Consider the following 13,436-nt stretch of genomic DNA (forward strand, 5'->3'; position numbering starts at 1 on the left):
CGGGCTGTCTGCCTTTTTATGCATGTGTTTGTACACATGCGTGTGTGTGTGTGTGTGTGTGTGTGTGTGGTATATTTGGCTGAAGTTGTGACCTGAATCCTCATCTCAATGGGGAGAGGGAAGAGTGAACGAGAAGGAGAAAAAAAGGGGGGAGAGTGTGAGCAGGAGATGCCTTCATATCATCTCAGCGCTTTGGTTCATAATAGGATTGGGCTTCCCTCTCTTTTCCTCCTTTTTTCCCCTTCTTCTGTCTCACTCTTTCAATCTCCTGTGCCTCAGATTTTTTTTCTTTCATTTTCACCACCCAGTCAGTGCATAATCCCATGGTTGCGGTTAGATTTTTATTTAAAGTGGTTTTATTTGAAGGGCTGGATTAAGATGAGGCTGGATATGTGGGTCAGCTGAAACAAGCTTTGGAGAGGTCAAATGACTTTGTTTGTGTGTTTGTGTGTCTGTGTGCGTGCGCGCGTCTGTGTTTGGACTCTCTTTGATAGTGGTGGTATAAGCAGTCTCCTCTTTTAACATGTTAGCATCTGTGCCCTGTGTGTGTGCGCGCGCATGTGCAAAGCTTTGATGTCTCACACTCTCTTTCCTTATCTCTCTCTCTCTCTCTTCAAACCGTGTGTGTGTTTGCTTTTGTATACATGTGTTGCAGAGCTCATTTGTGAATAATGAAGCATAGACAGCGAGAGCTGGCTAGTTTGATATAGCCCTTTAGGAATGATAGAGTAGAAGTTGAGAGAAAAAGAAACACAGTGAAAAAGAAAAAGAAAGATGAGTTGAAAGATAAAAGCATGTGATTAAATTCCCAGGGAGCTAGCCTTTTAGCATAATAGCTTTGTCACATTGGCAGAGGATCTCTGGTTGCTTCACAGACTATATTGCCTATAATTCTGTGTGTGTGTCTGTGTGTGTTTTGACATGTGCATATATATTTGAAAGGGCTGTATGTAGAGCTGGGCGATAGAACGATAACGATATGTATCGCGATATAACTTTTACTCGATAGAGAAATTAAGCTATCGCGATAGACCTCGCCGCTCTTGTCCTCTTAAAAAAAAAAAAAGGTCAGCCAATCCAAATTAAGTAGCCCAGAGCCGAACCAATCACAGCCGCAGCGTCACGTCGCGTGACTTGTTACCTACAGCACAAGTGCCAAGCTGCACGTGTGTTTGTTTGGGAAGCAGCCAGCGGGTAATGGAGCCAGCCCGTAATGGAGGAAATGAGTGTGCCGACTAGAAAAATCAACCGAGCGTGACCGAAGAGAAAACAGATGATGGTTCCAATGCCGGAGAGATTGTCGAACGGAAGAGCCATAGAAGTTCCGTAGTGTGAAGGTATTTCGGCTATTTCAAGTCTGACAAAAAACAGAGTAGCGTGCACTGTAAATTGTGCCGAAAGCAAGTCTGGAAATACAATAAACTGGTGCATGCGTCACACTGTGCGCCACGTTATTGTTTCGGTGAAATGAATTTCTACAATACTGTTAATTCTACTCTCTGCAGTGTTTAAATGCTTACATATACACACAGTTACTGTCCGTCCACACATACGACTCTGTTCTGCTTCTATGCCCCAGCTTTGTTTACTTTTTCCCACCGAGGCTTCTAGACTTCTGATTGGCCAACATTTCTGCACGGTTAGGAATCTAGCGCCACCTGCTGCTTTGGCATGTTCATAGCAGCGTTTTCCTTCATTTCTGCCTTTATGTGTGGACGGGATTATTTTTTAAAACGAAAACGGAAAATCTCCGTTTTCAAAAATACCCGTGTACGTGTGGACGTAGCCTCAGTCTCTGACTGGAAGCGCTAATTCGTCATTCGGCTTTTGTCAGACTAAAGTAACTGTTAAAACTGTTTGAAAAGCTCAGCTATACAACAAGGAGAGATTGAGAATTTCCTTTTAGTTCTCAGTTTATTTGATATTGACAAAAGTTAGTCAGTTTTGTCTGTTCTTCTGTAAAACAAACTAAGATTTATTTTTAGAATTAATATTTTGTTTCTAAGTGGAATTGACAATTTAGTCTGTTTCGTTTGTTCTATTTTGAAACTTAAACGCTTTAGCGGCTGCCTTTTGTGTAGTTTGCAATATTTGCCTTTATCTATCTGAAAAAGTCTCATGTTCCTTAAGTACATCTACCCTGTTGAACTTATTATGGGAAATAAATATTTAAATAAAAACAAGCTGCTGATTATTTCACATTTTACTTGTGAGCAACGGCACATTTAAATCTTACAAATATAGTTATTTGGCTTATATCGTGATAGATATCGTTATCGCCTGAAATGAAAAAACATATCGTGATATGAAAAAATCTCATATCGCCCAGCTCTAGCTGTATGTTGTGCCAGCGACCTGTGCTTGAACTGGAATAAATAAGCTGGCTAAATTCGGAAGACACAGTTGTAGTTTTCACTATAGATAACATATTCTGGTGTTTGCTTCATGTTTCTTGCTTCACGTTGTTTTGTTTAAAGACATTCTTGTAGCACAATGAGTGAGACGTTGATTTTAAATACCAAAGTAATAATAAAAGTATGATATTTCTGTGTTCCACTATCTTTCACTCATCATGAAGTTCACATTTTAAAATCCTTTTGTATACTTTTACAATTTTAAATAACTTGGCGCCTAGTTACCTTACTGACCTCATCGACTTGTATCGCCCCAAGAGAGCACAGATCCTCTAACCAACTGCTCTTAGTGCAACCAAGGCCCAGACGAAAGACTAGAGGGAACTGAGCTTTTGCAATTGCCGCACCCAAACCGAACTATTGATGTTCACACATCCGAATCCATACAATCATTTAAATTGTGCTTAAAAACTCACTTGTTTAATCTAGTTCGGACTTCCACCCGGTCTGCATTTGTGCTACATAACTGTAACTGTTACTGTAACTATAACTGTTTTTGTTATCTTTTGTTGTAACCTGCGTTCCGGCACTTGTGTGAAGCACTTTGATGAACACAGGTCCTTTTTAAATGTGCTATAGAAATAAACTTTGATTGATTGACATTTGTTATTTTGGAGGTAATGATTCAACCGATTTTAAATGAATTGCAAAGAAATTTGCTTCAGAAGTGCAACTAGACAAATTGATAAAAGGATGAAGAATTTAAGTACTGTCAAGTTAAACTGCTAAACATCAACACGTTAGCATGTTGATATAAACATTTAGCGTAAAGCATGGCTGTGTCTTTGTACTGAATTCGATTTCCTTCAGCACCACGGCTAGACTCTAAAGTTTAAGTAAAGTAGAAAAGTCAAGCAAAACGAATTCAAAGTTTGTCTGTGAAGTGATTGTTGTTATACTGACTAATACCGCTATAGGCAAGCTCATAAGTCTTGGCAAGACTGTTCTGATTTTCTGTTGTCCAATTTTTTGTGAGCCTGTGTGAATCGTAGCCTCAGGTTCCTGCTCTTTGGTGTCTGAAGTGATACCTGCTGTGGTCTTCTGCTGCTGTAGCCCATCTGCTTCAAGGTTTGACATGTTGGCGGTTCAGAGATGCTCTTCTGCTGGTTGTAACAAGTGGTGTTTTCAGTTACTGTTGCCTTCTCTGACCTCTGACATCAACAAGGCAGTTAAGAACTGCTTCTCATTGAGTAGTTTCTCAGTTTTGGCCATTCTTCATAAACCCTAGACGTAGTTGTGGAGAAAAATCACAGTAGATCAGCAGTTTCTGAAATATTCACACACGTCTGTCTGTCAATGACAACCATGCAATGTTTAAAAGTCACCTTTTCTCCCCCATCCTAAATGCACTGAGTTGCTGCCATGAGTTTGGCTGATTGAAGAGTTGCGCTAACAAGCACCTGAACAGGCATACCTAATAAAGTGGCTGGTGCGTGTATAGAGTGACTGTTAAGCAGATGCTGAAAAAATAAAAAGGCTAAATCTAAGAAACTGTGTCCCACACCATAGAGCATATGTTTCAGCATCTCACAGACCCGGCAACAATGAGATACATAAAAGCAACATTCATTAGCGTATATGTAGGTGTCGGTGTGTGTGATGCGCACGTCTTTGAATGCCTTTTCATGCGTGCATACTCTGCAGCCAGCTTTGCTACTCTGGCTACTTTGTGTCTGATTGCATTGTGGATGACATGGGTTTGAAGCCGTATGCAGTCTGTCAATGCAAGCTGGTGAGCTGGCACAGTGTGAATATGACTAATAGCTTAGTGTATAATGGAGTCAGAGAGCGCAAGATCTAGAAAACTATCAAATTTCAACCACAATTGCAAGGCAGAGATTTTGAATCTCATTGTCACAGGCTTGTGTGTGTGTGTGTGTGTGTTTGTGTGTTTGTGTATTTCAGAAGCATAGAGGGTGTAAGGACCGTGCATCTGTGCGTCTCGAAATTATCTATGTGCCTTTTGTGTGAAGTTTTTGCAAGTACATGTTTCGTACTGTGTGGCACCTCCATGTATGATTGGATACGTGTGTTCATGAGAAAGTCGAAGTGAGCTGTCTGTCTGTATTTTTTATTCTAAATGATTCTGCTGCCCGCTCCGCTGCCTATCTCGCATTGGTTCTGCACTGAAGGTTGAATCTGTGCCTGTGTGTATGTGCTGGAGCAAGTGTGCGGGTGTCGGTCCCATGCTGTGAGGCTGCTTGCTCTGCACACAGCTCTGTGTATGCGTGCTCCTATGTTCTGTTTAGATTGGTTTTCTGTGTGCTCTTGTTGCTCGGTCCGTGTGTATGTGCGTGCACAAATGCTCGCGGTGGCTTTTGTGTGCGTACTTGTGGGCTCAGTTGCGATATGCACAATTCCGAGGGTGCGTGCATGCTCGTATGTGTGTCGTTTTGGTGTATGTGTCTGTGTGTTTTGGTGCCCCCCTCCCTCTTTCTTTCTCTGTTTCCCTTCCTCTCCTTCCAGAATAGTGGGGCCATCAATCAGAGGCAAGGGGGATAGAGGAAGGGAGTGAAGGGTGGAGGAGGCGAAGTGGAGGAAAGGAGCTGGCTGGGTGCCAGGGAAGAGGAGCTGGCACGCTGCCCAGAGGAGAGAGAGAGGAGAGAGAAAATAGGAGGGTAGAGGGAGACTCTGGGAGAGAGAAACAGGGCAGAGAGATGGAGCAAGAAGGGGAGAGAAATGAGAGAGAATAAGAAGAAGGGCAGAGAGAGAGCAAAAGAGCAGAGCCAAGTGCACCGAGGGAAAACAGAGGGAGAGAGCAAGAGAGACACCGTGGAAGTGGGGAAAAATGAGCCGGCAGAATAGATAAAGAAGAAGGCTGATTGCTTGGAGAAAAAGAGGAAATATGGGGAGGAGGTGGGGGGGTACTGAAAGGGAGGAAGTGGGAATGGTTGTTCTCACCGAACAGCGATGTGTCTGCCACCCCAATCAGTGGGTGATTAGTACGTCATTGGCTACAAATATTTACCATAACCCTCAAAAGTCACCACACTGCTGCTCGTAATGATACCAACTTAGACTTAGTTCCTCCTGCGCTGGATGGCGGATTGGGCGGCAAGGGATCGCCAACGAGCTCGGTTTGCAGCCACATCTTCAGCCTCGTCCCATGAAAGATCGACCGCTTTCAGGTCCTCAATGAATGACCATCTCCATGTCTGTTTTGGTCGTCCGTGGCTCCGTGACCCCTTGGCGGGTCTCCACAACATGGCTATCTCCGGTAATCGTTTCCGATGTTGGCGAAGAACGTGACCGGCGAAATGGAATCGTCGCTCCAATACCATGTCCGCTAGCGGTCGTGAGGCAGTGTGCTCGTTGGTAACTCGATACGAAATCTTGAGAATCCGTCGGAGGCTGTGCTGTTGGAAAACATTCAGTCGTCGGATAATTGTTGCCGTCGACAACGTTTCACTCGCATAGATAGCCATCGGTACAACTATCGTATTGAACAAATGGACTTTAGATGATATCGAGATGGTGGTCGATCTCCAAACCGGTTTCAAGTTGCGCATGGCCGATGCTGCCTTTCCGAGCCGACAGGCAATGTCCTTCTCCGAGCCACCGTCCGGTGTTATCACACTGCCCAGATACGTGAACTGATCGACTTCATCAAGCGGGCAATGGCCGAAGAGTACCGGAGTATCGGACGAGTACCGGAGTCCGATACTCTGATGCCAAACGATGATGATTAAAATGTGTTTAGTATTACATAATATTATAAATTTTGAGGATTTTCTCTTTTTTTAAAATAAACTGGATCTTTTACTTTATCAATTACTGGTTTCTGTTATCTTGTGTTGGAAGTAGAGAGTGTATTTGAATGATTATGAGTCCACTCGCAAAACGCATACGTTTGCAAAAACTTGCACAAATGTATACGATGCTTTTAGAACAACTTTAGTGCCATGAACGCAGTAAGATGAGCTTTCATTGTGATTTACAAATACTATGAGCCACCACTTGTATAAATTACGAAGGTCAGAAGCTCATTACTCTTTCTGTCACCACAGAACAGTTTTGTAAAACCTTTTATATCGATGTGAAAATGACTGGATATTCTGTTTTCAGTAGCATCATCTGCCACGCTCACTGTGGAATGCATTCAATTTAAAGTTGCCCGTTGCCTTCGGTGCTCCACTCTTCCTTTTTCCAACCAGTAACTATTCCAGCAACAAGCAAGAGGGGGAGCAAAGAACAGAAACGGAATAGGAGCTAAGAGAGGTGGCAGAGATTTTTGTTAGGAGCAATTAGAGCGAGTAGAGGGGTATCACTCACACACTTATGCACACACACACGCACGCACACACAGACACACAAAGCTGGCTTGCTCAGCCATAGTGGGACTCAGAGGCTGGCACAGCTGGCAGTGCCAGAGCACACTGGGCACCATCTTCCTCTTCCCGTGCCAATCTCAACCCATGCTCATCACATTCAAATTCACCAAGCTTTATTGGCAAGACGAAGGCAGTCAGTGTTGCTCGCTGTCATGCTGAGAGACCAAATTGAATGCTGATCTTTCACAGGGAAGTGGCTTCCCCATTGTTCCAGCTCAAGTTTACTTTAATGTCAAAAGTGAAAATGTGTGTGCTCGGAGAAATGGGACTTTCAGTTTAGCCCTTCATTTGAGTTTCTCTGCATTTAGTCTTCGTCGCTTTGTCTGGCGATATGTTGAAGCTACACAGGATGAAAAAAACACAAGATGCTTTGCCATTCTAAGCAAACAGCTGCGTGCAGATTGTAACACGTAACGCGTAACACAACCTCCCTACGAAACAAACTTTGGCTTTGTCAGAGCAAAGCCAAACTCTTGCACTTTTTTTTTTTTTAAGAAAATTGCATAGGCAGATACGCCATCATTCTGCAGTTGCTTATCTTGTGAGTGTTATAATTTTCTTTTTAGAGTACGCACAGCCTCATCTTCCCACCTGTCTGGACTATTTCTACTTCAGTTAGTCATTTTCAGCATTTTCCAGAATGCATTTTGACAGCCTTCATAGAACAGACAGGAACATGTTGCGTTTATCGTGTGGGTTAAATATGTGGGTGGACGGAGAGCAGCAGATAGCAATTGCAAAGTAAGTGCGGGAGAATGAGTTTGTTTTTTTTTACAGTCAAACTCTAAGAATTACACCTCTAACTCAAAGCGTCACTCTTGCCTCTGCATTATGGTCCACTGAGCCGAATGCTGGTGTGGAAACTGTCCCTCCTGCCTGTCTTTGGAGTTCCTCCTGACTGACAGCTGAATGTGGGTCCAAAATGTTGGGTCAAGGACAGTTTATTGGCATGTATGTCTGACTTGCATTCAGATTTTTAATCATGATGTCAAATCATGTGCTGCTGACCACTTTAAAGAGAAACATCAGCTCAACACATCTGTCTTTTTATAGACTAAACTCTTCACTTCTGCTGAATTGCAGAGATATCATCATGCTGGATGTCATGTTTCTGACAGTCTTTGATGTGACTTAGTACAGTGTGCTGTGTCTAGGGTACTGACATTTTTTTTAGTGGTTTCACGTAGATATTTATGTATTTTACAATATGTGGTATATAATCGATGCGGAATATACCTGCATAAGCCTGGTAATTGCATAGTTGTTTTAGATTTGAGAGGATTGCATCCTGTCAGCGATGAAAAGCCTAGGTGTGCTTCTACTGAGTGAGCTTGTCTGTTACATGAAGACACCGTCATACATGGAGCATGTGTGTTTTTATGCCTGTGGCTCGAACAGTCCTCAGGAACAGACTGTCTTTGTCCCAGCATTCCTTCTTCTTCCTTGTCTTCATTTCTTTCAATTTCCCTTCCTCTGTCAGTCTGTTTATTCTGGAGACTGTTTTGGTAGATTTTTGCCCTTGTGATTGAAAAGCTATTCCCTCACCTATATTTTCTCTCTGTTTCATCTGAAGCTTTTTTCTCTGTCTCGCTGTCTGACTCCATGCCAGCTGGCAGGGTATCTGCCCTCAGGTGTTTATTGACCAGTCCCTTGCTTTCCTTTGTATCTATCCATCCATTCATCCCTCCATCCAGCCAGTCTTTGCCAGTCCTCCCCGGTGGCTGTGCTTCGGTTGGACAGTGGAACGACAGTGTGCTGTGTTGTTTCTGAGACCCGGCCCAGGCTGCTTCAGCAAGCTCGCTTTCGTCCAGTTGTAAAACCCATCAGTTATTGGTATCTTGTGCTTATAATACCTACTGTCTCTCAGGCATAACGTGGAGTTTGTTTGTTTATGATCTTCTCTTTAACTTTTGTTTTTTATCTTTCCAGTAAAGTTTGTTTGTATGTCGTAAGATCAAAGCTATGGGGACAGTAAATAAGAGTGGCTTCATAGACCAACCATGTTCAGGTCAGTCCCTTCAGATTGTATTTGGTTATCGGACATATGGTTAAACATCAGTACTGTCAGATCGGTTTCCTACTGGCCAAACTGAACCAGGTCATCTGAATTGATCTGATGGCTGAGCACAACCTGTTGCATGATAAGCGGCAATCTGGCATAGTTGCAAAGATAATTAATGGAGGAGAACATTGAACACTGAAGTGTACTGAACTATACCCTGCATAATTAGCAAAAACTCAGTGAGAAGTGGTTGTGAACCATCTCACAAATTACAAAATGACAGTTAATCCTCAAACATGTGTCCACTTAGAGCAATTTGTGGATCAAACTGTTCCCAGAGTGTGATCTTTTTTAATTCATAAGAACTTGTTTCCTATTTCTAAAGCTGTTCGTGTCAACTCAGAGCAACAACAGATATACGGTACTGTGCAACAGTCTTGAGCCACCCATTATTGCTTTACATTTTGCTTCCAAGCAGCCAGACTTTCTTCTAATGTTTTACTGAGGCCTTGAGGAATAGTTCTTCAGGCCATCTGAAAGTCTTTCAAGATTTTTCTTTTGACATTTGCTGCTTTTTTTCTCTCATTTTCACTCCCGAAATTGAGGAAGAGTCCTTGTACCGGACTATGTTCAAGGAAATGTTTTCTTAACACTGACCCGTGAATTATTCAAGCGTAAAAAAGTCACCTAACTCCAGGGATGAACCACTTTAAATTCTGTCTCTAGTCTCTTTGTTACTAGCACAACACATCATTTTTTCCCATTTCTTTAGTTGAATCTAAATGCCATGTTTGACTGGCATAAATGATATTTTTACACCAACAAGGTGATTCCCAAAGAGCTATTAGCTGAAAACATGGCACATCTCAGCAATTTGAAATTTCTTTTTTTAACATTATCAGGAAAGAAGTACAACAATAGTCCCACAGACAATGCAAATGCTGTAAAAGCATACTTGGATAGAAAAAAACACAGTGGAACACAAACGGTTATAGGCTGGCCTTCCTCGAGCGCAGACCCGAAGCAGTGTGGGATCATCTTTACAGCAAATGGAATAAAAAGCAGCCAACATCCAAGGAAGAGCTTTGAATGACCTTCAAGAAGCTATTGCTGACGACTACCTAAAGAAATTACAAGAAATCTTGACTAAGAGAGTTCAGGCTGTGTTAAAGAAGCAAAGATTGGCAGAACTGTACAAATGCTCATGTTTCAATATATCCCTGCTTCTATTTCCCTGCTTCTATTACGAGTGCTTTGATTTATTTCCATCTGCGATCTAGTTGGACAGATTGAACGAGCAACAGGCTAAAGTATAGTCAAGCAGACTGACCAAGGTTTCAGAAGAACAGATACCACTTGAATACAGAAGAACGACTCCCTTGAGTTTAATGTAGTAAAAGTTTCACATTGGCAGCAGGCGGATAATCTACTTCCAGTTATAAAAAATATATTCAGGTTTGCCAAGTTCTTCTTTCTAACTCTTTGTGGTCCTCACATACATACAGACACGCATGCTTTATAGAAATACACCAAAGGAGCTGAGGCACAGTCATCTACACATGAATGCATAGGTTTACACACGCATGAAGCTGTGTCTGTCCTTGGAACTGAGCCGGGTGTCTGGTGCTAATTGTTTACGAAGCCTCGTTGAGAGTAACCGAAAGGCTGGTTGAATGGTGCGTGTCTCTGAGAGCCTTTGTATGATGGCATAAACAGCCCCGTCAGTCCTGCGCTGCCCTCCATTGCCACGTCTGCTGTCTTTTATCTATTCCTCTTCAACGCCTCTAAGTGCCAGCAACATGTGTTAGTGAGGATGAAGTGATGCAGAGAGAAAGAGAGACTGAAAGCAGGACGGGCAGATGGAGGAAAAAGGGGGGAAAAATAAGACTGTTGGAGAAAAATCACCGAAAACATGAGAGCGACTGATGTTATAGAGGAAGAATAAGAGCAGCTGAGGGAAAAAGAGGGCCGACAGATTATAAAAGAGAGGAAATAATATAGAAAAATAGAAAGATGGGGAAATAGACAAAGAGAGCAACTGAGGGGAGGGAGATGAGAGAGGAAGAGAGAGGGGGAGAGGGATGGGAGGAAGAGGATGAATAGGGTAATAATGGCTCAGTGTGAGAGCTGTTGTAGAAAAAGAGAGAACGGCTGAGTGAAGAAGAGAACAAAATGAGGCTGAGGGCACTCAGACAGATAGAATTAGACACACCGCAGAGGTTCACTGTGCGTGTGTGTGTTTGTGTGCAAGGCTGAGAGGGAGTGTGCTTTTGTTTCTGTGTGTTTGTGTGCACTGGTGTAGAGTGTGTGTGTGTGTGTGTGTGTGTGTGTGTGTGTGTGTGTGTGTGTGTGTGTGTGTGTGTGTGTGGGCAGCAGTTTTCTTAGGAAGGGCACTATTGCTGCTGGTGTGAATGATGGATGGAGGATAAGGGGACCAAGAAAAAGCATTTTCGTGAATTTTCACAGTTTTCGGAAATGGACAAACATAATAACATGAAATAGCCGGCTGAGACAGGTGGAGAGCTCGGGAGGAATCTTCTGAGGTTTTCGGCTCTCTGTGAATGTTCGTATGTTTATTGTTGGATCGTGAGGACAAGCTGAGTGAAACTAGTGTGAAGGTGCTAAAAGACCCAAATGATGAGCGTAGCTCTAATGCTGCCTCCATCCCACCACCTCTGCTGTTCGCTCACACAATCCCCCACGTTTCTTCTCTCAGTCTCACAGAAATGTCACTGACAGAACTTCTTGCTCATTAAGAAGGTGTTTAAATGCAACAAAGGCTTAATGTGCTGTAGAGGTGTATCATATGCTCTGTGCTCATTGTGTACTTATGATCCTGCAATATGCAACATGATTATATATCCCCTACTACTCTCTCCTTCTGTCTCTCACTCTCATTTCTCTCTCTTTCCATCACAGGCGGAGATTGTCAAGCGTCTCAGTGCCATCTGTGCTCAGATCATCCCTTTCCTCTCTCAAGAGGTAAGTGTTACTACAGCCAGAGACATTTACACATGCACAAGCAACATGCTGGCACAAAAAAGGGGAGAAAACCACTCATACCTCAGACACTTCCTCACAGAATATCAGAAATCATATACTGGATACAGCAGCGGTCCCCAACTTTTTTTGCACCACGGACCAGTTTATGCCCGACAATATTTTACGGACCGGCCTTTAAGGTGTCGCAGATAAATACAACAAAATAAAACTAGTACCGGTACCGAAAAAAAGAAGATTTATTCATAACACACGTGAAAAGACCCAGGAAAACCGAGTTAACGATAAAAACGATAACAAAATAATGCTGAAAACCGATAAAACCCCTGAAAACCACACATTTCACACCTGAGCCGCAACTCTCGCGGCCCGGTACCAAACGACTCACGGACCGAGGCCCGAGGGTTGGGGACCGCTGGCATACAGGACATTTAACAGTTGAAGAATTTAAATACTAATCCTGATTTGCTACACAGATGTTAATTCATCCAAATCCTTTACATTTTAAAGTAAGCATATTGATAATGGAACGTTAACTTTCAGTGGAATGTTGTCACTTGGACAGAATTCTGTATTATATACAGTTAGATCCATAATTTGTTGGATAAAAACATTTAGTGTTGCCTCTGAGTCCCACAGTTTCAGGCTTAATGTCAACTGGACAGTGTTGCATTTGTATTTCACTTTATTTTCACTGTAATTTTGCCAGTGAATAATTCCACCATCGGGCTGAAAAAGCAAAATAAACCGAGAGAAAGCAAAAACTTTACGAGTGGCCAAATCTACAATTTGGTTTATTCTTAAAAATAAGGACTCCACTGACCAGCTCAGCTTTTTTAACAGCAAATCTGTGAGAAAAGTTGGAGGCAATGTTACGGCTGCCAGTAGAACCATGTCAGTAGTGTTTACTGATGATGTGAATGGAAAATGAACCAAAGCAGACTGAAAAAACAACCCAAGAGTTTATCAATGAAAAGAAAATGGGTACTTTTTAAAGGCAAAAAGTGATTCACTTGTTCTCAAACCAATAGACCACGCTTTTCAGGTATTTAATACAAATCTTAAGGCAAAGAACCGACAAACAAGAAGCAACTAAAAGCAGCTGCAGTAAAAGTCTAGTTGAGCATCCTGAGGTAGGAAACACAGCATTGATGTTCATGGGTTCTAGACTTTTTGCTTCTGAAAATGTGGAACTGTGTATAAAAATATCAGTAAATACTAAACAGTTGAATATTTCTTTCTTTTTTAACGACTTGAATTAAAGCTGAAAGCCTGCACTTCAATCATGTCTTGAGTGTTTGATTTTAAATCCAATGCGGCGGTGCACAGAGGCGGCATTATTAAAAACGGTCTCCAACAAATTATTGATCTGGCTCTGTTAGGCGAACACAACAACTGGCTAATTTTTAAGATAAATAAATCAAACCAACAATAATATATAACAATAACAATTTCACAGTTAGTGTAGCAGATGTGATTGATACTTCTACATTTCTGACTTGAAGGGGCCACCATGTCATGTTACAGTCAGCTAATATTTGCTACTATTATTATTATTATTTAATGTAATGCCCCATGGTGAAAACAAGGTATTACAGTCATATGCATTGTATGTGTTTCTGGGGTTATTTACTAATGAACTATCCAATAGCGAATGGCGCTGATAACATAATAAATCTCACAACTTTC

The 13,436-nt window shown here is 42.2% G+C and overlaps 1 protein-coding gene across 3 annotated transcripts in view; it reads left to right on the forward strand.

Annotated features, from left to right (window-relative positions):
• tle2b (TLE family member 2, transcriptional corepressor b) overlaps positions 1–13,436 on the forward strand; it is an 83,932-nt gene that overhangs the window by 39,786 nt on the left and 30,710 nt on the right. For 2 of the 3 annotated variants that reach the window (XM_080877469.1, XM_080877470.1), the window contains one exon: positions 11,667–11,729. In XM_080877469.1, coding sequence (XP_080733595.1) covers positions 11,667–11,729 — 63 coding nt within the window. Of the gene's footprint in view, positions 1–1,260; positions 1,338–11,666; positions 11,730–13,436 lie in introns of those variants that run through there. The other variant, XM_080877471.1, reaches the window with a different exon arrangement.

The sequence above is a fragment of the Rhamphochromis sp. 'chilingali' genome, assembly GCF_963969265.1.
Source record: "Rhamphochromis sp. 'chilingali' genome assembly, chromosome: 3".
In the NCBI taxonomy this organism is placed as follows: domain Eukaryota; kingdom Metazoa; phylum Chordata; class Actinopteri; order Cichliformes; family Cichlidae; genus Rhamphochromis; species Rhamphochromis sp. 'chilingali'.